The sequence below is a fragment of the Tachyglossus aculeatus genome, chromosome X3 (genome assembly GCF_015852505.1).
Source record: "Tachyglossus aculeatus isolate mTacAcu1 chromosome X3, mTacAcu1.pri, whole genome shotgun sequence".
Taxonomy (NCBI): Eukaryota; Metazoa; Chordata; class Mammalia; order Monotremata; family Tachyglossidae; genus Tachyglossus; species Tachyglossus aculeatus.
In genome coordinates, this window is record NC_052099.1 from 25,501,402 (window position 1) to 25,528,958 (window position 27,557).

The 27,557-nt window shown below is 40.5% G+C and overlaps 1 protein-coding gene and 1 long non-coding RNA gene across 2 annotated transcripts in view; one reads left to right on the forward strand and one right to left on the reverse strand.

Moving 5' to 3' along the window:
• SEMA5A (semaphorin 5A) overlaps positions 1–27,273 on the forward strand; it is a 365,291-nt gene extending 338,018 nt beyond the window's left edge. The window contains exons 18-24 of the mRNA XM_038770347.1: positions 412–637; positions 4,783–5,001; positions 10,304–10,474; positions 13,570–13,725; positions 14,950–14,997; positions 17,138–17,349; positions 20,174–27,273. Coding sequence (XP_038626275.1) covers positions 412–637; positions 4,783–5,001; positions 10,304–10,474; positions 13,570–13,725; positions 14,950–14,997; positions 17,138–17,349; positions 20,174–20,293 — 1,152 coding nt within the window. The 3' untranslated portion in view covers positions 20,294–27,273. The remainder of the gene's footprint in view (positions 1–411; positions 638–4,782; positions 5,002–10,303; positions 10,475–13,569; positions 13,726–14,949; positions 14,998–17,137; positions 17,350–20,173) is intronic.
• LOC119948839 lies at positions 16,809–20,558 on the reverse strand. Its single transcript, XR_005457048.1, has 2 exons — positions 20,506–20,558; positions 16,809–17,332 (listed from the first exon to the last, which is right to left on the reverse strand). It is a non-coding gene; the product is annotated as an uncharacterized LOC119948839 (long non-coding RNA).
• Positions 27,274–27,557: the final 284 nt, after the last annotated feature.

Sequence of the window (27,557 nt, forward strand, 5' to 3'; positions counted from 1 at the left end):
TACTGACGACTGAATGAGTGATACTCTTTGTTCTTCCATAACACAAGTTTTTGTTATGCATTTTGGCAAGATATTGATATGGAATTCAGGAATGTTCTTCCAACAACACAGGCCTGTTTGCTTACAGTGTGATATGAAGTATCTGTCGGAGAACTCAATGTATTATCTAACATTTATTCGGACTCCTGGAGATGCTTTATAGACACTCTTAGATTTGATTTGCGTTCTGGGTAAATTGTTTGCCACCAGGAATGATTTTGTGCTCAGTTTGTTTATCACTGTCTGAGCTCATGTGTGCAAAGTCCTAGGATTTTAAACCGCTTTGGTATAAATCCAGAGGGTGAGAAGCTTTCTGAACAGTGACTCTATCCTGGTCAGACCAAAACCCACTATGTTGTTATTTTCTCCTAGGAGTATCAACCATGCAACAGTAACTCGTGTCCAGAGCTGAAAAAGACCACTCCCTGGACGCCCTGGACTCCTGTCAACATCTCAGACAACGGAGGCCACTACGAACAGCGCTTCCGCTACACTTGCAAGGCCCGGCTTCCTGATCCTAATTTGCTGGAGGTCGGAAGGCAAAGAATAGAAATGCGTTACTGTTCCAGCGATGGCACTAGTGGCTGTTCAACAGATGGTAAGCGGAGACAACAAATGGAAGCCGACTGAGTCTGAACACTCGGCCCATTTCCACGATTTCCTGTCCAAAAGCCTTTTGGGCTCCCAAACTTTTGTGTCATAGGGAAGCAAAACGAGAGTACAGTGACTAGTACAGGAAGGCAAATAGAAGTTTCTTTAGGATTGCCTTCAGTCTTGGCTTCACCAAAACTGTCCTATCCTGGTTCTCTTCCTCACTCTCTAGTTGCTCCTTCCCAGTCTTTTTCACAAGTTTCCACCTTACCTACCACTCCTTAACTGTGGGAGTCCCTCAGGCCTCCATTCTGGGTCCCCTTCTATTCTCCATCTAAACCCACTCCATTGGTCAACTTGTTCACTCCCACGGCTTCATTTGCCACCTCCACGTGGGTGATTCCCAAATCTACCTCTCCAGCCCGACCTCTCTCCTGCTCTATAATCTCACATGTCCACCCGCCTCCTGGACATCTCTACTTCAGTGTCCCGCCGACACCTCAAACTTAACATGCCCAAAACAGAATGCCTCATTTTCCCACCCAAACCCTGTCCTCCCCATGTCTTTCCCAGGGCAGACAAGCACCACTATCCTCCCTGTTTCACAAGTCTGTAACCTTGCCTTTATTCTCAACTCATTTCTTTCATTCAATCCACATATTCAGTGAGTCAACAAATTCTGTCCATTCTACCTTTGCAGCATCATTAAAATCCACCCTTTCCTCTCCATTCAAACTACTAGTACACTGATAGAACCACTTAATATATCCTATCTTGACTTCTGCATCAGCTTCTTTTCTGACCTCCCTGTCTCCTGTCTCTTTCCTCTCCAGTCCTTACTTCACTCTGCTGCCTGGTTCATTTTTCTTAAAAAAAAAAGTTCAATCCACATCTCTCCACTCCTCAGGGACCTCTAGGGATTGCCCCTTCACCTCTGCATCAAACAGAAATTACTTACCATTGGCCTTAAAGCACTCAATCAATTTAATGTCTACCTGCCCCTGTAGACTGTAACTCCTTGTGGGCCGGGAACGGGTCTACCAGCTGTTTTACTGTACTGTGTTGTGTTGTATTATCCATCTTCTCCAAGCTCAGATCTCTTCCTGAGAAATTTCCTCCAGGCATTCCTCGAGAATTTCATTCAAATTCTGAAAGGCCATTGCAAAATTAGATTGACCCCACTCCTGTTGTTAGAAGGCTTTGCATTTCTTAATGTGGTGATAATGGATAAAGTCAGTAATGGTGGGTCGCCTCTCAAAGAGACACCACGAATGACAGGATGGCCCAGGGCTGCATCACCAAGTGACCTCCCCAAACTGTGCATATAGGCTTGTTTCTTCCTTAGTGCTAATTAACAGCCTAGAGCAGACATAATTTATCCTGCCCCAGTTACTGTGAATGTATAACTGTGAAGACTGCACTCTTTTTTTCTTAGGGAGCAGTTTATATTTCTGAAGACATAGTGAGTTAGCTGTCTTGCATAGATGAGTCCATATTTGGGGGTGTCTTGCTAATGTGCCCAGCATTAAGACAAAATTCTAAGTGCAAAATGTAATTCAGCTCTACTGCCGGTTTAGTAGTTGTTGTTTGGGATGAAAGTCTGCTTAAATAAATAGATTAGCTCTGGGAAAGTGTGCCATCAACACCTTTTAAAAAAAATTAACTAATTCTAAAGCGTGATGATGTCCTGCTGTCTGAAGAAAAGCTAGTTGTAGTTGAAATGTTATCTCTTCCCCACTAAATTGTGCCATTTTAAACACCGATAAAAAGGAAATGGAGAGGGAGGCTTGAGGTTTTGTTTTTTAATCTATTATGTAGTTAGACTTAAGTGTAATAGTTTTAGGGTAAGAAGGAATTGTGATTGTATCCCATATATTGCAGTTGAGAGAGTCTGGGAATTTTCTAGCTAATGTCTCAAGAGTGTAGAGAGAATAGGAAAATGAGCCCTGGGAAAGGAAATAAACAATTCAGCTGTCATCATTGATATGTCATTTTTATTCCCAAAGCAGCTCTTAGTACCATAATCTTAGTGAATCTACTTGAGATGACAGAGGTAGCTTTATTTCTCTTAGTGACAAGAAAGGCTGTTTGATATTCAGTTTCCATAGCCCCCTGCAGAGAATGGTAGTAGAGATTTTTTAACCATTGTAGTTCCTCTTAGTGGTTTGTTGAGGGCCAGTTGTGAGAGCATTTGAATAGCCCTGCCTGGCACCCCAGGAAGCAAGTTTCTGGCCACTTCAGTGTTGGCCAAACCTAAATCTGCTTGGAAGATTGGTTCTCGGAGAGCTAATACCAAAACAGTGAATGGCAAGAGCTGAGTGGGAGGAAATGCTAGGTCTCAACTTAAAATTTGGGCAGGTCTTTACTTTCTAGAACCTCCAAATACCCCCTCAAACTTCCCAACCCCTAAACATAAACTTTCTCCATGTTCCTAACCCATTCAAGTTTTCCCGGTCACTTCCAGCACTTCTTCTAAGTCTTCCCAAATCTCCTGTGGGCTTCCCCATCCTGTCCTGTTTCTTTTTCTGACAGGATTCTCAGCCTTTCTGGAGCCTCCCTTTCCTGACATTTCAGTCATTTTTAGCCTCCCTGCTCCATTCTGCCCTGAGCTCTGACGGCCAAAATGTGTGAGGAAGGATTCCAGGTTACTTACATACATTAAATAACCAGTCACACCTACACTGTGCTTCTTTGGCCTGCTGATGTTGACTACTATCCCAAGTACTATCACAGTAGTGGTGGTAAATAGGATAGGAATATTTTGAATGTGTTGAATATTTTCTGGACTGGTAAAATTATGGCTTGATCCTTTTGTTTCATGGAGCCAGGTTTAGAACCCATGCCCTCTGACTCCCAAGTTTGTGCTCTTTCCACCAAGCCACGCTGCTTCTCTCTTCTCTCTTATTAGAACTTCACTCTCTTCACTTTTTTGCTCTGGTTAGAACTTCTGGAATCTGGATAACATTTGAAAAGATGCATAACTTCTCGCAGATCACTTATAGGGCAGCAAGTCGTGGAGTAGGTAAAGTGATGTAGTGATATAGCTTTCAGCAATGGCATTAGATTGAATCTGTGATCCTTCTGAAAGAGCCCTTTTTAGTTGTTATTTTAAGGAAAACATGCAACTTTTTAAAACAATTTTACATTGCTTTCTGGGTGGGATATTCAATTTTCTAGACTGTTATGGGAAATCTTAAACCTAACCTGATTCCAAAATGCGTTGGCATAGAAACCACCTATCACAAAATTTTACTTTTGGAAGCATTTTCCGATCATTTGAGACGTTTTCCCTTTCCTAGCCTTGTGCTATACCAGTTCTGTAGTTCCGAACCAAATGTCTGTCTCTGCGGACAGTGATTCCCTAGTTGTTAATCCACCACCATTCACCAGCATTCAGTTCACTTTAAGAAGGTTAACAGGTGATGGAAAAACGTTTAGAAAATGTCTGAACCATGTTTCCATTTCTCCAGATGGATGATTATAACAGCAGTGCAGTACTCCACTGTGTATCAGAATGGTTGACTTCCCTTTACCGTAACAGAGGACCTCTGCTGAATACAGAGTTTTTAGTGCCTTTATAGGGTAAATGAGAAACTGGCAAGAAAAGAGTTTCTCACTGACTGTTCTTGAAACCAGTATGGAAAATGTGTGTTGTGTAAAGGGACTTGAGGCCACTGTCCATTTGCATTTTTATCTTAAAGCGGTTTTAGAGGATGAATTGTTCAGGTTCTCACTCAGCAGCTTTTTTGCTCCGTATAATGTCAGTCATTTATTGAACGCTTAGTCATTTATTGAGCACTTACTATGTGCAGAGCAAATACTAAGTGCTTGAGAGAGTACAGTATAGCCAAAAACAGACACATTCCCTGCCCACAACAAGCTTACATTCATTCATTCATTCAATCATTTATTGAGCGCTTACTGTGTGCAGAGCACTGTACTAAGCGCTTGGGAAGTACAAGTTGGCAACATATAGAGACGGTCCCTACCCAACAGTGGGCTCACAGTCTAGAAGGGGACTTTAAGGGGACTATAAGGGGAGTTCCACCGTAAACTAGGATTGTGGTTTTGGACACGGGATGAGAGGTTCCCTTCTACTGATTGAAGTGGTCTGTATATCCCGCACTCACTTGGTACTCTTTTTCTTTCCAGGGCTTTCTGGGGACTTGATGCGATCTGGCAGATATTCCGCCCACACCATCAATGGGGCCTGGTCAGCATGGACTCCCTGGTCCCAATGCAGCCGGGACTGCAGCAGGGGAATCCGGAATCGCAAACGGGTCTGCAACAATCCCGAGCCCAAGTATGGGGGGCTTCCTTGTTTGGGCTCCTCTCTGGAATACCAGGAATGCAACATCTTGCCCTGCCCAGGTAAGTGTCCTTGTGGTAAGGAGAAAAATAGTAATGATAACAATAACAATTATGGTATTTGTTAAGTGCTTACTGTGTGCCAGGCACTGTACTAAGCACTGGAGTGGATACAAGCAAATTGGGAGGGACATTGTCCCTGACCCACGTGGGGCTCACAGGCTTGATTCCCATTTTACTGATGAGGTAACTGAGGCCCAGAGGAGTGAAGTGACTTGCCCGAGTCACACAGCAGACAAGTGGTGGAGCCGGGATTAGAACCCGTGACCTGGAAACAGCACAAATGGTGGGGAATTAGGCATTCTTCCCTGGTCAGAACACATTGGCTCGATTTCAGTTTTTTGTTCATTCATTCAATCGTATTTATTGAGCGCTTACTGTGTGCAGAACACTGTACTAAGCACTTGGGAAGTACAAGTTGGCAACGTATTGAGACGGTCCCTACCCAACTCACAGCCTAGAAGGGGGAGACAGAGAACAAAACAAAACATATTAACAAAATAAAATAAATAGAATAGATATGTAGAGTTAATATATAGAGTTAATAGACATGCTCCCTACCTACAGCGAGCTTACATCTAGAGGATATGTACGTACAGTCAGTATATGTATGAATTGCACACTGGCTAATATATCATGCAAATATTGACATAGGGGCATATATACAAGACTGACCTTATACCTTGTAGGATAAGGGAGTTGAAAAATAGTAGGATTGGGGTATTAGCCTCCTCTGGCCCTCCATCTCTTTTTTATGGTATTTGTTAGGCACTTATTATATGTCAAAAAATTTTCTAAGCACTGGAGTAGGTACAGGTTAACTGTATCAGATACAGTCCCATAGGAGGGAGCAGTGTGGCTCAGTGGAACGAGCAAGGGCTTCGGAGTCAGAGGTCGTGGGTTCTAATCCCGGCTCCGCCACTTGTCTTCTGTGTGACCTTAGGCAAGTCACTTAACTTCTCTTTGCCTCAGTTACCTTATCTGCAAAATGGGGATTAAGACTGTGAGTCCCACATGGAACAACCTGATTACATTTTATCTACCCCAGTGTGTAGAATAGTGCTTGGCACATACTAAGTGCTTAACAAATACCATTATTATTAGGATTCACAGTCCGCTTAGTACTTAGTATTATTAGTACTTAGTCCGCTTTCTAGACTGTGAGCCCGCTGTTGGGTAGGGACCGTCTCTATATGTTGCCAACTTGTACTTCCCAAGCGCTTAGTATAGTGCTCTGCACACAGTAAGCGCTCAATAAATACGATTGAATGAATGAATAAATAGGACATTGCTCTGCACACAGTAAGTACTCAATAAATATGACTGAATGAACAGGTACTGAATCCCCAGTTTGCAGATGGGGAACCTGAGGCACAGAAAAGTTAAGTGACTTGCCCAACAACTCAAAGCAGGCCACTAGTGGAGCCGGGATTAGAACCCAGGTCCTCTGATTCCCAGGCCCATGCTTTTTCCACTAGCTCATGCTGCTTCTCTTGTTGTAGCAGCTGCGTAATTGCTTTTTTCAGAGTCATGGTCAGGTTCTTCCTTCCAAACGCTTCCTCTGAAATCAATCAATGATATTGATTGAACACATACTGTTTGCAGAGCACTGTACTAAGTGCTTGGGAGAGTATACAGAGTTGGTAGACACATTCCCTGCCCACAGCGAGCTTACAGACTAGATGGGGAGGCAGGCATTGATAGAAATAAAATAATTTATAGATATGTACATAAGTACTATAGAGCTGAGAGTGGAGCGAATACCAAATGTTCAAAGGTCACAGATTCAAGTGTATGACCCCAGGGGAAGGAGAACATGTTTTCAACACTGTTTGAGTATTTTATTGCTGCAGTGTTTTTTCAGCAGTGTACCCAAAAGAGCTGCGACCTCTGCCTTGTTCCACTGTGCTCTCTCTGCCAAATAATGGTAAACAGGGGCAGGCAGTTCAAAAAGCCTCTTTCTTTCCCACAGGCCCAAGTCAGGGTAACAGAGCAATGAGTTGGGAATCCTGCTCTCAATGAGGAAAGCAGGAAGGAGCATGAGAAAGTTGGGATCTTCTGCTCCAGACCGTCCCAACCCCACCCAGACATTCTGGAGTCTCTATTTTCACTATTGCACAAGTCTGCTGTTGGGATGCTCGCAGCATTCCTTGAGTGTGAAGGGTCATCGCCTTCCCTCAGATAACACTCCAGTGAATGGAATGAAAACATTGAGGGCAGTGCTGAGAAGTTTTATTTTCCTTGATCTGGCTGTCAACCCAGTGAGAGAACAGTTTACATTGTGAAAAGGATATTCTTAACTTAACTGTCTGAAAATGGTTCCTTTGGGGGCAGGAGATGGAGAAAGCCCAGATTTCAGAAAATACAGTAGAAGTTTTGCAAAGTCCCAGGTGCCGCATTTCCATCTATTTTTGTAAACACAAGGAGATCAGTGGTCCAAATCCTTAAAATTCTTCTTTCTTTCCTCTCTTCATTTAAAATTGTAAAATACATGACAGTTTGTACAGTGCTTCTGGGAGGCTCTTGGACTTCAAAGCCATGAATGTTAAATGGTCCATCCCCTCGGAAGGTCCCACTTGGCATCAGGCAGCCAGTCAGTCATATTTATTGAGTGCTTACTTGTGCAGAGCACTGTTCTAAGCACTGGGGAGAGTACAGCACAATAATAAGCAGACACATTCCCTGCCCACAACAAGCTTACCTTCTAGAGACCTGCCGCTGCAACTGTATCCCTTCTGAGCCTGTTGGAATCAGAGACAACTTTTATTCTCTGGGACAATGTGTATTACATATATTTGCTTGCTGAACTTAGGCAAGCATAAATGAGAACTGCTACAGGACAGGCATGAATGTGAGAATCCTCATTAGTTGAATTAAAAAGGCCTAAATTCATCATCAAGGAAAGACATATACTTTTAGAAAGTTTCTTTAAAGGAACATTTTCATGAGAATTTTTTCCCTCTAAGATTATCAACCACCCAAACAACTTTATAATCCTGAAACAAAATATTGTCATGGGCTTCTGTTGGTGTTCAATTTTTTTTACCCAATAGAAGGCTGATTCAGCATTAAGGACCAGACTTGAGACAGAAGAGAAAATAGATGGTCCTTTGTTGCTAAGCAACAGCTGAAAAAAATAAAACTGCTACAGACCTGTATTTAGTCCTTGTAAGCCTAATGCAGTATACACAGATTCTTCTCACCTAATTCAACTTTGCTGGTGCCATTTTCATCTTTCAGTATTATGAAGGTCAGAAGAAAAAAAAAAACAGGGAGGTATGAAGGATGAAAAGGAAGGGGTGTTTTCAGGCTTTAATATAGGGCATAGAGTAGTAGATTATCTTAGACTAGGCACCATGTCATGGTTATATTTGCTGGGCATTCATGGAGGGCTAGTTCCCATAGCAAATGGTCTCATAAAATGTCCTTGTCGCCTTAGAAAAGTGTAGTTCTCAGCAGGATCATGTCTATCAACTCTGTTGTATTTTTCCCAAGCACTTGCTATAGTGCTTTTGCACACAGAGCTCAGTAAGTGACATTGATTGATTGATTTAACTCTTTGGTGTATTCAAAGAGATTGAATGAGGAGGGGTTCATTCAATTATATTTATTGAGTGCTTACTGTGCGCAGGGCATTATACTGAGCGCTTGGAAAGTACAATTTAGCAACAGAGACAATCCCTGCCCATAACAGGCTCACAGTCATCACTGAGTACCAGTTGGTGCCTAGCTTGTTTTCAGTAATGCAAGTTACATAATGATATCCTTGAAATATTTGAACCTTTATATTAAAGCGATACACTGATCACTTGAGGGTTAATTTTAGATTTTTCTTTTTCATTCTGCATTTCTCTTTTCGAGTTTCTCAGTCCTGGACTGGGTTTTAGTCTAGCGTATATCTACCCCAGCGCTTAGAAAAGTGCCTGTCACATAGTATGCCCGTAACAAATACCATTTAAAAAACAGTGAGAATATATTATTTGAAAGACTGTATGGATGGCTTTCTAATAATTAGTCATCTAACTTTAATAGATACTTGAAAGTCATTTGAGCTTAAAGTGATGTCTTAAAATACAAGAGATTTACAATGTTCCATTAATATCTAATTTACTCATTTTAAAATTGCTTGTTGAATTTTCTAGATTACCAGTTGTTGTTCTTTAAAAAATATATATTGAAGTATGAGGGATACCCACTGAAAACACTTTGTAAAGAGATGTTTACAGATGGTAACGACTTTATTTTATGAAGCTAACGATGAATAGTGGGAAGCCTTCAGTTCTCATAATCTTTTACTATCTCAAGAGAAATGAAGTGTGCAATGTGTGTATTATTGTAGGCATTACTACCAATTCTAAATATTAACATTCAAATAACAAGAACCTCAGAATTTATATTCCATCTCTGACAGTCTTAGAAAAACAAACTCTGCCTGACTTCCCACAGATACATACAGAGTGCTGTACTAAAGCACGCTGCCCAAACTGCCTTCTGTAATCTTAAAATGTCTATGTCCTTGAGTCAATTTTAATGTGAATGCTTCTGGCAATCAGCAATTGAAGTAGAATATTTCCCGAGGAAAGCGTAGTTTAAACTTTATGAATCACTCTTGCCACTGTGGGGTTTTGCAACTTGGCATGCCGCTGACCTGGAAACAGGAGGTTTCTGAACAGGAGCCCGAATCTTTGCGGTTCCCAGATTTTGCTTCAGGCTCTTCCACAGTATCGTTGTTTTAGTTAGGCGTGACAGACCCTGAGACCCATGACATTTGCCCTCTCTCTTTTTATCAGTAAGAGCTTTTGCATTTTGCGTACTCTAAAACTTAACTAGACAAGCCTTAGTATGCACCCTATCTTTAAATAATTCCATCAACAAGAAATATTGGTTCTCTCCTATCCATAATCCCACTGGTCTCAATAAATACCTTTGTGTATATCCAGATTTCCTTTCTTCATTGGAGTATGTGAGAGTTTGTATCCCTGGCCTTCAATGATCATACTGGTATTTATCGTTATCAATCACTGGTATTTATTGAGCACTTACTGTGTGCAGAGCACTGCGCTAAGCGCTTGGGAGAATGTGATACAATAGACTTGATGACACGTTCCCTGACCACAGTGAGCTTACCGTATCTTTTTAAAAGGACAAGCGTTTCTATTGCAGATATGCATTGCAGGCTGACATTCAGCCACTTGAATACCATTAGGTTGCTCTTGTCATGTTACTTAGAGCCAAAGTAAGCCAGGTGATTTAGGTATCTGCATTATATGGAGTTATGACATCATGCGTCGTCTTGTCTTCCCAGTTGATGGAGGCTGGTCTTGCTGGTCATCCTGGTCCAAGTGCTCTGCAACCTGTGGTGGGGGCCATTATATGAGGACTCGGTCGTGCACAAATCCGGCCCCGGCGTACGGGGGAGATATCTGCCTGGGACTACACACCGAAGAGGCCCTCTGCAACACACAATCTTGCCCAGGTACTGGGTTCCGTCAGATCTCCTCTTGATGATTTATTATTGTGACAATCTAATACGTCTTCCAAAAATGGTTTGAGCTGTTAAGCCTCTGTGAGAAATGAAATAGAAAATCGGGGACCCAGTTCACTTAAAACAGTGAATCGAGATCCAGAATTAAAGTTAAAAGAAGAATGGTGAGGACCTAAAAATGGGAACCTTATTTGTGTTGGAATAGGCTCGTGAATACTTTCAATTTTATATCTGAAGAGGTTAAAGTTTGAAGTATTTATCCATCAGTCAGTCAATCATATTTATTGAACTCTGAGTGTGTGCAGAGCACTATACTAAGTGCTAGACAGAGTACAAAATAACAATAAACAGACACAAGGTTATTCAGTATTATAGTTTTTAGTTTAGTAGAATACACCTTGCTCTAGGTTCACAATGGCATTACGTTCTTATAGGGTATAAGTTTGCCACCCGAACAATTTGCATGTATGTGTAAATATCAAGAAGTGTATGTATTGATTACTCACTGAGTGTGTGCACTTTACTAAGCTCTTAGAAAATTTAAACAGAAGCACAAGTTCCCCAGCCACAAGGAACTTATGTCTCTCTAATGGGGGCTAGAGTGTAAAAATCCATGCAAAAGTAATGATTGAATGTAGAGTTGAGGGTACACAGATAATATTACAATTATTAAATGGGATGGAGGCGAGAGGGGGATAGGAGGGATGTAGAGGGATTGGAAAACCTGATAATTGGTTGAATTTCTGTGTTTCTCCTTTATTAGATTGAGTCTTACATTGTAAGTAGTTGAGAGCAGAGACTACTCTAACCCTATGAATCAGATAAATTCACTTAATTGAAGAGCGAGAGACTATAATTCAAAGACAGTGCAGCCAGGAGAAAAAAATATGTAAAGCAAATTAGATGAAGAGGGGAACAAAGGAACATAAAAGTTGAGGTTGATTATAGCATAAATTGAGAAAGATCAATACCTAGAGGTATGATCTAAGATAAAAAAAATAAAATGAGTCCAAGAAACTGAAGAAGAATCTGAAATATGCTCCTGTTTTCCCAAGTCCTGGCAGAGCTCCCCTATTTGTATGTGTCAGTCTGGAATAGTTGCTGTTGCAAGTCTCCAGTCTGTACTGATCGCCAGTTTTAGACATTTTTTCCAATGAAAGGACAGGTTCAGCAGTGGTTATGGAGCACTTACATGAAAATGCGGAAGTATTAATTATCCAGTTCCTTGCCTTCAGATTTTGAAATATTGAACAGTGGCATTTGTTGACCTCTTACTGTGTCCAGAGCACTGTACTAAGCACTTGGGGGAGTACAGTAGAGTTGATAGATGTTGTTCTCTCCCAAGCACTTAGTACAGTGCCCTGCACAGAGTAAACAATAAATATTTATTTATTGTCTCCCCACCCACAAATAGCTTACAGTCTACAGGGGGAATAGACACTGAAATAAATTACAGTTAGGGCAAATAGTAGAATATAAGGCTTTGATTGTAAGTGTGCTCAAGTGCATAGTAGATGCAAAGTGGAGGGTGGATGGGAAATTAGGGCTTAGTCAGGGAGGACCCTTTAGAGGAGCTGAGATTTAGGAGGGTTTTGAAGGTATCATATTCCTCACACCAGTTGCTTAAATTCCTGCCTTTGAAACCAACCTTGTTGGTCAATCATAGGACAGTCCTACCCATAGTGTCTTAATTTTGTAAATATTAATTCCTTCCCTGCCTTTCCAGTCCCTTCCCCTTCAGAAGCTGCTCCAACACCTTGGTAGTCTTCCTTGCCCTTCTTGGTACTTTTCCCAATTCTGTTGTGACTATTGCATGTATTTTTTTTAAATGTAGTCACCAAGAATACAAGCAGTATTCTAGGAGTTGGTGTATAATGGCTGTATTTGTGTATTTTATTGTGTTTTCTATGTCATGATTACTCCTGCTTATGAACCCAATGTGTCATCTAAAGAATGAGAACTCTTGGCACCTCTACTGTAGGGCCAGGACTAGAGCAGTGTCTCTTCTTCCCACATGACTAGCTCAGAGGCAATTATCAATGGTGATAATAACAATAATAATTGTAGTATTTGTTAAGCGCTTACTATGTTCCAGGCACTGAACTAAGCATTCATTCACTGTCATATTTATTGAGCACTTACTGTGTGCAAAGCACTGTACTAAGTGCTTGGGAAAGTACAAGCACTGGGATAGACATAAGGTAATTGAGTTGGACACAGTCAAACATCATATAATTTTACAATACCATGACCAGTGACTCACAAGCAGTAGAATAGAAAACTAGGTGACCTGTGGTCTTCCTTTACGGTTCCCATTTATCTGAGAATTGTAGTGGACGTTTCTGTAGGGGAACGAAATTCTAGATGAAGATCCAAATGTGGACAGAATTGCAGTTTCAACTCAGAGAAAGAATACCTGAAGCCGCCAGAAACTTCAGTCCGTCTCCTGGGGCTTTCCCCACAGTGATGCGTTGATATGCATGGATGGAAATCAGGCTCTGCAGAAAACTTGGGGGTAAAGACTTGCTGAGTGACTGATCTCTCCCACACCATGTGACTCTATTTACTCCACAGAGCAGCTGCACATGCTGATAGATGGCCAGATGCAAATAACTAATTATGGAGGAAGTCTTCTCATCCATAGAGAAGCAGCGTGGCTTAGTGGAAAGAGCATGGGCTTGGGAGTGAGAGGTCATGGGTTCTAATCCTGCTCTGCCACTTGTCAGCTGTTTGACTTTGGGCACATCACTCAACTTCTCTGTGCCTCAGTTACCTCATCTGGAAAATGGGGATTAAGACCGTGAGCCCCACGTGGGACAATCTGATAACTTTGCATCTGTCCCAGAGCTTAGAACAGAGCTCGGCACATAGTAAAGCACTTAACAAATACCATCATCATTATTATTATCTTACAATCCTTTAGGTACTTTTCTTCTGGCTGAGACGACTTGACAGCTATTTTTTTTCAAGACTTTAAAGGTTGGGTTGACTCACCCACAAGCCCGAAAAGAAGAAAATTTGACTTCCCAGGTTGGTTGGTTTAAAATGAATTTTGTCCCATTTTTCTCTTTGTTTACCTGATACAGATAACTGGTCCGACTGGTCTGACTGGTCTGAGTGTGATTCATCAGGCGTTCAGGTCCGCGTGCGCCAGTGTATCATTTTGTTTCCCGTCGGCAGCCAGTGCTCTGGAAATACCACTGAAAGCAGGACGTGTGCTGTGGATTCAAACTTCATTCCAGGTAAGACCACCGGTATTGGTGAATGCCAAATCACGTCCTCCTCCTGAAGACCAGATGGGTTAAATAAGCTTTGTGCTAGTTCTTATTGATGATACCGATCTATTTTTAGTGGTCTAAAAAAAATAAAACAATGCTATCACACGATGTTTACGGTTTTAATATAGACTTTGAGAGATCTTCAGATACTGCCAACCCCAAGAATTTTTTAAGTTATGCAGAGCACATGCTCCACTCGTTTACCTAAAAATCATTCAAATAGGATTTTTATAATGGTGAAAAATTCCATGCAATTCTTTCTCTTTGGTTAATGACTAGATAAGACATTGTATACTCTTAGCAGTGCCTCAGGCTTTGAACTCCCAGATGATCAGTGTAGATAATTAGGCCTGATAAAAGATAGTAGTGTCATGCATTATTCATTTAGCAATGCAGAAAAATAGCATTGTTCTCCTTGTCATTGCAGACTTTTAGCAAGGGTAAGTGGTCAGAAATAGATATATCGGTAAACCAACTTGTTGTTGTCTCTTTGTAGGACTCACATAGTATTGGTTTTGGCAGATCAAAATTGATCTTCTGTCACCCAGCCTTATTTGCATCTGTCAGAACTCCCACCATTTTTTTGATCCAGGTTGACACGGAGTTCTCATTTCTAATAAATGAAGAACTCAGGGCAGAGAAAGAAACACTTTTGATCCCATTTGTTTAATGGGTTAACAAAGTTCTTATTGACCCCCCCCCCCCCCCCCCCACCCAAACTATAAATAAATGTAGGGTATTGGAAAGGGTGACATTCAAATGTTTTATTTGGCCCGGTTTTTTTTGGCTTTGAACTCTTTGTGGATTGGTTCCATGATCCAGGAAATAAGGCCGATTAAGGGTTGTATTTTACAAAGAGCTGCGGCAGCCTTGGGAGGATTCTGCTTACGGCTCCACAGCTGGTATCCCAGAGTTTAGCAGAAACTGCCAATTTGGGTAGCAAGGAGCCAGCCGTAGGAGACAGAGGTGATTTCGATTCTCATCTTTAGGATAATAAATCTCTTCTCCAGTTGGGGTTGCCAAAGACAGTCCAAGTCTAGCAGTAAAAACACACATGTTCATTAACTGCAATTATTCTGCTAGAGAAATCTTTCCAAGATTTTCCTCCTAGGATGGTCCTACCTTTGTGAATATCAAAATGTTCAGTGCTAATGCTGTGTTTTTAATGACATTATTTTTATTTTTCAGAAGTATCTGTCGCACGATCCAGTAGTGTAGAAGAGAAAAGATGCGGTGGTAAGTGTTTTATCTTTGCTGTGTTAATGGTATTGCGCTCTGTATTCTGATATCTATAGACTGTATTTGTAAAATGTACTTGTTTAGAAGGATTAATACTTCACCTCAGCTGTCATCAGAGAAGCAGTGTGGCTCAGTGGAAAGAGCCCGGGCTTTGGAGTCAGAGGTAGTGGGTTCTAATCCCGCCTCCGCCACTTGTCTGCTGTGTGACTTTAGGCAAGTCACTTCACTTCTCTGTGCCTCCCCATCTGTAAAATGGGGATGAAGACTGTGAGCCCCACGTGGGACAGCCCAATTACCCTGAATGTACCTCAGCGCTTAGAACAGTACTTGGCACATAGTAAGTGCTTAACAAATGCCATTATCATTATTTTTTTAAACTCCTCTTTGCCAACAAGGGTAAGGATTGTAGAGGATAGAGATAATGGAGAGGTCAGTCTACTCTTGAATTAGCAGAATCATTAACAGGAGAGTATTTGCATTTAGAAGTGCCTTTCAATAGATTTTCCTTAAGTAAAATAGAGTTTTAAGTGATTTTTACAAAACAAGTCTGTGCTACAGTAATTACGTATGGGGGGAGCTGTGGGTGGACCCCCATCCCTCAATATTCCAGAGAGATGCCCTGGTTGCATCTCCCAGCATCTAAACTGCCCTTAAAATTTAAATGAAGCATGAGGAGGAAAACAGTGAGCCTGACAGTTGAATTCTCAGGCTTTTACTTAGGAAAATGGTATTAGTTGTATGCAGAAATGCTTACTGAAAAATTGCCTTCCCCTAGGCACCTGGAGGAATTATCCATTTGACTAATGATAAAGCTTATGAATTGTGTAATAAATCCTGCAAACATTATAATTATTATGACCCATAGAATATTTTCATCTGGCTACTCAGCCCTACATATTGAGTCAGGGGGAGTCCTAGGAGTTAAATCATTTTTCAACAATAATTCATAGTGCTTTCCTTTAGATTGAATTCTTCTAGTCTCTTATCCAGCCGCATGACTGATTATGGTTAAGGCTAGCTAATAATAATTGTAGTATTTGGTAAATGCTTTTACTATGTTCCAAGCACTTTACTAAGCACCAAGGTAGATGTAAGATTAGCAGGTCAGACGCAGTCCCTGTCCCCTACGTGGGTTTACAGTCTAAGGGTGAATAGGTCTTTAATCCCCATTTTACAGATGAGGAAATTGAAGCACAGGGAAGTTAAATGACTTGGCTAAGGTCACACAGCAGACAAATGGGAGAATTTGGCTTAGAACCCAGAGCTCCTGACTCCCAGTGTTGTGTCCTGACACTACACCAACCTGCTGCTGTTTCTGTCTAGATAGGACAGCACTCAAATGTCTGCAGAAAATGCGGCAAAAAGATTATGGGGAAATCATTTAATCTCTTTGTGCCTCAGTTTCCTCATCTGCCCATAAAAATTATGGTATTTCTGAGCCAAACCCTAGGGCGGATAATCTGTGATATATCCAATGATGAGGCCACGGAGCTTAATAATAATGATGGTATTAGGCGATTACTACACGCCAAGCACTGTTCTAAGCGCTGTTGTAGACACAAGGTAATCAGGTTGTCCCATGTGGTGCTCACAGTCTTAATCCCCATTTTACAGATGTGGAAACAGGCACAGAGAAGTTAAGTGACTTGCCCACAGCCACACAGCTGGTAAGTGGCAGAGCCAGGATTAGAACCCACGACCTCTTGACTCCGAAGCCCATGCTCTTTCCACTAAGCCACATTGCTTCAAATGGTTTAAATGGTTAATTGTCTAAATTCTAATCTCATTCCAAGAAGCAAAACTGAATGTTTGCTTGAAAATTGATTTTTCATTTATTTGCATACATGGTTTTTTTAGAATTCATGAAACCCACTAAAAGACAAATATTTTTCTTATGAAAACAGTAACTACATTTATCTTTTATGTATCTTAAAGTACTCTGTATAAAAAAACAATATCTGAGGACATTGAATTGAAATGTTTTTGCTTTTACAAGAATAACAATTGATAACCATGACACTTCACACTGAAACACAGTCATTTCCTTAGAAAATTACAGGCCAAGGATAAAAATAAAATCTTACAGCACATTTACAGCTTCACTGTAATAATACTGCTTTTGAAATCCGCTTTTCAGAGTTCAACATGTTCCATATGATCGCCGTAGGATTAAGCAGCTCCATTCTCGGTTGTCTTCTTACACTGCTCATCTACACCTACTGCCAACGTTATCAGCAGCAATCCCATGATGCGACCGTTATCCATCCAGTGTCACCAGCTCCTCTTAATACCAGCATCACTAACCACATCAACAAACTGGACAAATATGACTCTGTAGAAGCCATTAAGGTAAGAAATGGTCAACATTTTATGAAAAATGAATCAAAAGATTCAAGTAGTTTCCTGGATAGTTCAGGGAAAAGAAAACTCTCTCAATCTTCTTAAGCTATGACAGCTATGCATTTGTGCACAATTAAATAAAAAAGAATGGTGTGCTTTTCCCCCAAATTGGGAGTTAACCAAATCATAGATTCAAAAAGCTATTGAAAAAAGCACTATGAATTCTGCGGATTTAAAATTCTTCATAACTGGCACATCCAAGTCCTATAGTTTTCCCTTATTGCATTATTTCCATCTCTGGCTACTATACATTGTCTGTTAGAAGCACTCTAAAAGATTGACTCAGCCTAATTCAACCCTCAATCTTTTTGCTTAGTGCTGCAGTTTGGAATAATTTTCCCACCCTGCCTCCTTTAACATTGAATAAATAATATAAATTATATAGACTCTGAAGCTAAGTCCCAACTAGATAATTCAAACATAGACAGAGAATACCTCAACATGGTGCCCAGTATAGGGCCATGCCCTCAACAAATACTTTTTTAATGATGATAATTTGAAATGGTGGAGTCAAAGATGAAAATTTAGGTAATCACTCCCATCTGTCTTTATGAATATGCTCTTTGTGTATAGAAGTGTTGATGCTTCAGGACTGCTCACTGTGAAGTGGGGTAGGTTTGCAGGGGAAAAAAGTCAATTCTAGTAAAAGATTTAGAATTATTCATATGAATTAGTCTTCATTACCAGGAGGGTGAATCATGGTTTGTACTGAAACATACTCAGCTTTTTAAACCCATTCACATTTCTGAATGGTGTCAGGATCAATGGGCAGTTGTATCTTAAAACCAAGTAGCATTAGCTGGCCAAATAGGTTCTGTGATAGTAAGAAAACAGTCAGTGAGCTTTTCCTCCTCAACCTGCAGAGGTGAGGATTAACATTCAAATGTTAAGTACCTGTAGTGATTTTCTATCAAAAATAAAGGAAATCAAACATCCAATGCTAAGGCACCCCCACATTTCTTATTTAAAGGAAAGAGAGAGATACAGCTATTGCTCTCCCCACCCCTACAAATAATTCTATGTAGAAATGGCAGTGTTTGCCAAACCCTTGATAATCATCGATTAATCCAACCAGTCATCCTGAATGGGAGATTACCTGATTCTTCCTTCTTTATAAAATAGCATTTCTTAGGGGATCTTTCTAAGAAATTTAATCTGGACTGTATTGGTTATATTTCTGACTGGTATATTAAACCTCTATTAAAGTCTACCACGTTCCTCTAGATGCTCAGTGGCAACTGCCTGAAATCAATTAGGCTATCATCATCCCAAACACTTTTTCTCCATATACCAGTAATTCCATTGTATTTGGACAGGGCCTCTCTACTCTTGTCCTGTTTAAGAGAAGCAGTGTGGCTCAGTGGAAAGAGCCCGGGCTTTGGAGTCAGAGGTCATGGGTTCAAATCCCAGCTCTGCCAATTGTCAGCTGTGTGACTTTGGGCAAGTCACAACTTCTCTGTGCCTGCTACCTCATCTGAAAAATGGGGATTAAGGCTGTGAGCCCCTCGTGGGACAACCTGATCACCTTGTGACCTCCCCAGCACTTAGAACAGTGCTTGGAACATAGTAAGTGCTTAATAAATGCCATCATTATCATTATTATTAAGGCAGGAGACTGCAACTTCAGGGTTGTATAGCATGTACATCAATCAATCGTATTTATTGAGCGCTTACTGTGTGCAGAGCACTGTACTAAGCGCTTGGGAAGTACAAGTACATGTACATGGCTCTAAGGTGCTCCCTCTTGGGGAGTAGCATGGCTTGGGAGTCAGAGGTCGTGTTCTGTAATCCCCGCTCCGCCACTTATCAACTGTGTGACTTTAGGCAAGTCACTTCACTTTTCTGTGCCTCATCTGTAAAATGGGGATTAATACTTTGAGCACCATGTGGGACAACTTGATTACCTTGTATCTACCCCGGTGCTTAGAACAGTGCTGGGCACACAGTACGTGCTTAACCAATACCATCATTATTATTACTCAGAGACAAAGCGGGGTTTCTAAATAGAATTGCTTCACGAGAGAAGAGAGGTCTGGGCAGGAAGCTTCTCTGATTAAAGTTTCTTCCCTCCCCAGTATATCAACTCAACATCACGGAAGAGGCTAGAAACTGTAGTTGACCTCCACTACTAGGTCTCCGCCCTTGACTAACCTTCCACGGATCAGGAATCCCATTGTCTCAGGCGGGCTGCACCCGGGCCTATAACTGCTGTTTTCTGTGTCTCCTTCAGCCCACTGGTAGTATGTTGAGTATCCCTGGGCCAGTTTAGTGGCCATTGGAAGAGAGGACCAGTGGCCTAGGATGAAAGGCACGAGAGCCATCGACCAGAAGGATCACAAGTCCAGAAAATGAAAGCAAAATTTAAAATAATTAACATGGAAAATCGAGGTTAGTCAGGCTGAACTGGCTAACCCAAACTTTTTTTGACTGAAGTACTGTGAAGGTTACTAAGCTGTATTGTGTTTGTGGAAATGAAAAAAATCCCCAAGACTTTTAATGCTGCCATTCTTTTAGGATCATTAGGGTCTGCTAAAGCCATTTCTGCTCTATAAAAATCACGCCTCCTAGAAGCTTCAGGCTGCATATGAAACTCACAGTTGAAAGATTTTAAGAGTGAACACCCTAATCAGGTGACTTTTATAACCACTCAGTGAACAATGCAAGTGGGAAAGAGGTCTCTTTGAACATTTTGGACATGCAGAGTTCGAGATCTAAATAAGGAGGTCTCCTTCAGAAATATCACTTACTGGGTTTTTTTTTATCCTTTTTGCAGGCATTTAACAAAAACAACTTGATCCTAGAGGAACGAAACAAATACTTCAATCCGCATCACACTGCAAAGACCTATTCTAACGCCTATTTTACAGATCTCAATAATTATGATGAGTACTAATGGCTCTTATATTTTTTGGTCTCTTGTAATTCCCCAGTCCCCCCCGGCCTGTGCTACATGACTGCCCATGTGTTTGCGGCTTCAGAGGTGAAGTTTGGAGACATTTCAAGCACACTCCAAGCAATTCAGTGTCCCATTGCTGCCAAAAACATCCCCCACCACCACCACAACAAAAGCAAAAAAAACTATGACATCGTGATAGCTTGACTGACCTCCAGCACCTGATCACAATTGAGCGAGCTGGCTGTCACTCAGAAGTTCATATTTGGGGGATCAAAATTCTCTAATACGACTTTTCTTGAGCTCTTTCTGTAACATGCTCTGCCCTTCTTGAAGAGCGCATCGGGAATGTGACCATCAGCTGGGGGTAAAACCTTGCAAGAGATTTTGGGAGGGCTAAAATGAGCACAAAACAGTGAGATCCTCTGAGGTGCCACCACCTGGGAACAAGAGGAGGAGAAATTTAGCTGTCCAGATGTTCTTCAATGGCCCCATTCTCGAAACCCATTGATGTTCTGTCTGGAATTCTTGAGAATAACCCTCCTTTGTGGGAGACTGTTGCCCTGAATTTAACCTGATCAAATCAAGGAACTCAAGCTCTTTTGAACATCCATAGAGAATATGGGGTAAACCCGTGAGTCAGTTCGACAGATGGAGTTTTCGTCTTGTTACATTTGTTATTTGCTTGTCTTAGGGGGAGGCTGGAGGAAAAGAGGTTACAGTGAAAGTTGTCTGCATGTGGTTAGTAAACTAGCATCATTGTAGCATCCGGGACTGCATGACTCACAGCATTCCAAAAACCTCCCCTCCTGGGCATTTGCCAACGGAACCAATGGTGTGGGAATAGACTCACCAGCCTCCTCCCCCTGGCTTCTTTCGGGAACATACGGACACACGCAGAACTGCTCTTCTGTGTACACCACTTTGTTTACCGGGGCCTGTTGAAAATATGCAGAAAGTCCAGATGTGCTATGAAAAGCAACTTTTTTATCTTCCTGACATATCTGATATATGGTAATCAACCCCTACCCGGAGCATTAATGATGTTGTTTAAAGGAGGCTTCCTGTTGGGCCTGCTTGCTGTAAATATTTAAATTCCAGCAGAGATGTAAGCTATCACATTCTGCCTGCTTAAGTTCAGGTGAGAGACCGGGATACCCTAGTCTTGATTTTCTGTGCTATTGCTTGCCACGTTGCTTTCCCAGACCTCCTCATCATTCAGTCGATATTGTGGGAACAGAAGATCAAGGTGCGTCACTGAGCAAGGAACAGCCTTTAAATAGCACCGTGGTTCTCAAAGATCAAGGAAATGAACGTTTTACAAGAGACATCAGGGCTTTCCACAAAGACTCCCCAGCCATTAAGGAACAAGATAAATGCTACCTATCTTCTTAAAACAAAGGCTGGTAGCAAACACAGGTGGATGACCATCAGGAACCCTAAGAAAATCAGAGAAGATACTGCCTTTCTGCTAAGAGTCAGGTAAATGAAGGCAACAACGCAAACATCAAAATAAGTGACCAACAGAGAGATCAGTTACTATGTGGTCCGTAGCTCTCTCTCCCTGGGAGATTAAAGTAGATTGTTTAGAATGATCATGGAAGTAATTTCATTGTACTTAACATGTACCAGATACTATTTTGGAATTGAAAAAGGGTCTCATGCATCTATTCTTTGAACTACTTTGCAGAAAGAGCTTAAAAGGCAGCTGGGGGCTGGAAAGCCTAAGAGTCCAAGTGAAGTACCTTCAGGGAGGTCCTCAATACTGAGTTCATTTTGTATCTCATGCATTTTTTGTGTGAAGTATAGGATTGGCTGTGTGTATGTGCATTGCACAGATTTATGTTCAGTGAAAGCAATGTAGTAAGAGTGGCATTCTAATTGCTTCCCCTGGATTATTGATAGTGTTCATTTTCAGTGGAAGCCTCCATCATTAAGACAATGTGGTATCACCCACTCTAACAGCGCAATTACCGTGTTCTAACAATTATTCAATGAAAATGTGTTTCCCTTAGGGGAGAGGAAAGTATGAATCAGGAAAGGTACAACAGACGTTTTGAATGTTTGCCTAGCTGGTATTATAATCAGTGCTCCACTCTTCCTGGAAAAGAACCAAATTCCTTATTTCAGTAATGAAAAATCCATAACCACTTACAAAGCCCTGTTTCTACCTGTCACTGTACTCCAACCAGCATTGGTCTAGCTTCTGTAATTGGAAAAAAAAAAAGTCTATCAGTTGTTAGTTTAGAATGAAACACGTATGTTTTCATCGTATATGAAATAGCATTTTACTTCTCGGTAATTTCATAGGCATTACATTTGAGTGTGTATATATTTTTTACCTTTCATGTGCCTCTGTACATATAAGCCTACCCATTGTATACCCACAAAGTGTCTGAATAACATATGCAAAGCCCTTACTTTCTTTGCATTTCCATTAACCTATTGTTTTCTCCCCAAATAAGCAGAGTTAGAGTTATTTCTATATGTCATTCAACCCAAATATTTTAATCCCAGGGATAGATCAGATATCAAGTGTTAACACTGAAGGGCTGTTTATTTTTATTATTTACTCTGACAACCTTATTTTATTCTTTCCTAGAAAATCTTACTTTGAGGTTTTGAGTATATTCAGCTGGCCAAAATGTCCTTTAGTATCTAACTGTACACAGTGTGTCGTGCCAATTTATGGAGTAAAGAGACAGCAGATTTCTAACCTGCAGCATCTCTTTTCCCTAAACAGCGCCAATGACAATTCATATGGAAAGTTTTTGAGTCCTTGATGAAATAAAGGCTATGCATCTACATACACATGCACATCTGCCAATGCATCATGCAGAATTATTTTTATTATATTTGGTCACATGACTGGCATGAGGATTATTTTGAAAGCATAACCTCTCTGAGAAGTTGAATGCTACCACCTAAATCTGACTGGGAAATAGGTGTTGGCATTGTCTCTGCCCTCCGACACCCTTGTAGGAGAAGAGGAAGTTTCCATGAACAGTAACAAGTGCTTTCAAGAACTAGACTCATGGAGTGCCTGAAGCAAGTGGATTGAGCTGAAATAAAATCCCAAGAGGAACTATTTTTCTAAATAAATGTATCTTTTTCATAACACCAGTGTAATAAACACAAGTAGTGATAAAGGCAAAAGGAGCCCATCTTTACATATGTTTTAGGGTGGAGCTATGGATCCTTGGATCCATGAGCAGCAAAACTATTATAGAATATGTCAGGATGAGGTCATCTTTGAACTGTTAGAATAGTGAAATGAAATCATTAAAACTTTTTGCCAACTGAATGGTCATAGTGGGAGTTAAGCATATATAAGTGGACATCTTAGACCAACAGCTGCAGCCTATTAAAGCCAGAAGTCAAGAATGGGTTCCTAGTTAGGGTCCTGGTTTTCAAATGATCAAAGAGATATATTCTGCACTGTCACTGAGGCCCAGAATGGAGTAATATTAAAATTTGGATTTTTAAATGAAGTAAAATGGACTCTTGGTACATATTTCTTTTTAACCAAACATCATTTATTCATATTTTGATAAATATTTAATTTGGGGTAGATTTACTTTAGGGTAATCCAAAAAAATATTTCTTACTCCATAAATCAGTGTTAGAAAATTCCTTCAAGTCCCTCAACCAGCTCACCTTCCCCATGATCTGGATGCTGTAGCTCCCAGCACGTTCTTCGTCCCTAGGTATTCTTACACTTCATTTTGTTGTTCCTCTACCACTACCTGTATCTGAATGCAGCTTTTCTTCCTTGCACTCTTGTTTGTAAATAAAATGCCATATAATTTACCTTCCATACAAATCCCCTAGGGCAGATTGTTAACAGCTGGGAAAGAATAGTGAATTGAACTGAAAGGTTTAAATTCTAAAGGCAGAAATTCAGCCTGCTAGTTTGAATTCTCCATGAACAGTAAAGAGATGATCGAGGATGAAAGGAGAATTGGTTATTTGGGAAATTATGGATTTAACACATACATAAATCCTTTGTCACAAATTGCTACTAAAGACAGCTTCACATTCAGTACCTGCATTAGAGTCAAATGAAGAAGTGCCAACTGCTGTTAAAACAAATGAAAAAGTATGGGAAGGGAAGTAAATATTATTTGAGGGGAAAAGCACAATAGAATCGAAAGCAATTATATATCAATGTATAGAGAAAGATATTTGAAATCTAAGTAGTGCCCATCTTTTTTCCAAATGATGTCTACGAGATCATTAAGGTTAAAATGGAATCCACAGATCAATTAGAAAGAACTGCATTGCACCATGACTAAGACAACAAATCATAGATGCTATTCAACCTGGAATGATTAATTTTGGGTGCCCATCTGCTTTTCACCACACTGAAATAAGAGAACAGAAACATCACTCCACATCATCGCTATTATCCTTATTATCTAATTTCCAAGAAGAAAATCCAAAAAAATTGTTTCTGATTCTTAGGGACCTTAATAAAACAGATCAAAAATGTCTACCTTGGTGAATGATTGATGTCTAAAATTAGTATCTAGCAAAATTTTCCAAGCAGCTCTTATGATCATTTTGGGTCAATCACTGAAAATGATACAATTCAGTATCATTTGGAGTTCACATCAATATCTCAAGTTCAAGGAGCTGTGTTTTGTCTTTTTAAGTCATGCTACTTGCAGTTTTGTTTCCGACATAACAAAGGGAAAGTGGAAATTGAGTACTTACCTATCACTGATGTTAGAAGTTGGTTATTTTTTCGAGACCAAAAAAGGTGTAAGCCAAGCTTGAAGATTAATTTTACTTTTCTGCCCCTGGCCAGAAAGAAGCAGTTGAATGCTCATAAGCCAGTAATAAGTTCCACAGCAATATAGAACCTTTTGTGACATCTTCCTAAAATTTACACCAAAGTCAGACTAAGATGCAGAAATTACAGGAAATCCTGATCTAGCCAGTCTAAACAATATCACTTTACAACTCCTTTCAAGGAAAAAACACTTTGGGTAAGTACTTTTAAGCACATACTAGCCATATACACTTAAAAGTATATACCCAAAGTGTTTATATTTGTTTCCTTGAAAAAGAAGTTACTGGTGCCTTGTAGAAGGCCATTGTTTGATTACTTCACCCATAAATTATCCTAATAAGAAACAGATTGATTGGGAATATTTTTTTTAAACTGCATTCATCCATGTAGTCTTTTCACTGATAGAAATGACAAACATAGATCATCATTTATCATCTTGCTAAAGCATTTGCAGGATGTCGGACCCTGGACTTGGGGCTTCTGGGTTAAAGGTATGCAGGCTAAACATGATCCTTCCTTTCAAGGAACCAGTAATGCTGCTTGAAGGTGGGAACTGTGCCTTGTCCTTCAGTTAGGCAATATTAAGTACAGAAGGTCCTGAATTAACACTGCATCTTTTTTGCTTAATTCCGTCACGTGTACAAAACGCTCAGTAGTGTAAATAGTGTCACAGAAATACAGTTAAGGTTCCAGAATCTTTTCTAAATTCTCATAACAGTCCCACAGTCTGCACAACATATGCATGCAATAGTGCTGTTGATTTGGGCAGAGTTATAAAAAAGGAAAAAAATTACTTGCCAGGTTGGTGGCAGATGGCCTGTGTGTGGTGGATGGCAGAATGAGGAATGATTTTGAAGATTAAACGCAATTCAGGAAATTCCACGAAGGTTTCTGTGAAAAGTGCATCATAAGCACCTGTGACAAAGACATCCTAGGAACAATCTGTTCCTCTCATTAGAATTTAAGGGATTCTGATGGACTGTGATTAATAATTAAAATCACCTAATTGTGTATGTGTGCCTTATGCTTCTAAAATGATCATCTGTATATTGTATGTTCTGCTGTGAAAATATTTACACTAGGCCAATCCAAAATTCTTTAAAGAGCTAAAAGAAAGTACTATGCTCATTAAATCTATAATATGACCAGATGCTTCTTAAGATGTTAATGTAAGTGTAAAAGGCTCATACTAGGTGTCCAAATGCTCAGTATCTCATGTATTTGATTAAAGAATAAAAAACTGATTTAGAGATTATTTCTTTTATATACCTCTCCCAGATACCCTCATGTTGGTATTACTGGCATGACGTTACAACTGCCCCCAAACCACATTCTACAATGAAAAGTTTTAAAACTCCAGTGATATGGGATTGTATTTTTTAAAATATAGAATTGTTCTCCCATTTTGAAAAAGTGCACTTCAGTTGAGGTGTGCAGGATCGACAGGGTCATTCCTCACTGTGGACTCTAAAACATTCCGCTTTCAGTCTAGATAATATACTCCTTATTTGCCAGGGGAAATATCATGCACACACCCACACTAAAATCTTCTTGCCTGACACTTCCATTAGATTTTACTTTTGTCCTTGCCGTTTATCATTTTAAAATGTCCAGCTGGCAAAAGCTGCAACTTAAGTTTCCTAATGAAACTCGAAAGTGAAGTAGTTTTTCAGAAGGCCAACTGAACATGTTGAGTGTTAATATGAATCCCCTCCAAAACCTCCAAATCCATTGGCAACTCAGGCATTGCTTGTTGCTGGGAGCTTCTCATCACCACGCAAAGAGACAAGGTGTCAGCGGCCAATTAATGCACAGGATCTAACATTCTGCTGGCTTCAATTTCAAAACTATCTAAATACCTGAAGGTAGTCATTGCCGATGATTTACAGAATGGGTTTGCTCCTATGAAATTCCTAAATTCATTTGCCATCATGGATCAGGCGAACTGACACATGGTATCTGTGAGGAAACCTGAAAGTAGGCCTGCATTTTCTCCTCCCATCAAAACCTTCTCTGACCCCACCCCACCCACTGAACCACATCTGCCCCGTATTTTCAGTAGAAAAAGTCCTGATCATGTACAGAATAAATTGTATTATATTTTTTGTACTTATGCTTTGTGTAAATAGTTGGTCTCATTCTATTGTATGTGAGCACTGAAAATAAATCCAAACCCTTTAGGAAACCACTTGGTTATGTCTTTTTTTTTTTTGCAGATGTGGAGGGGCCTTCCCTTTTGGAAGCGCAGTAGAAAGAGAAGGCATTTAGATGGGCAAGATCCCCATTGGGTGTACAATACAGTGACTTGAGATGACTTCAATATAAAAACACCAGACATAAAGGGTTCTGGTGCTCAATCCATCCCAGACCAGACGGGGAACAGGGCATCTGAAAACGGAACACACCACTACACTACTAGGTGAATGGTCACTCTGGCTGAGATGGTGGGGGTTAGTATAGGACACAGTG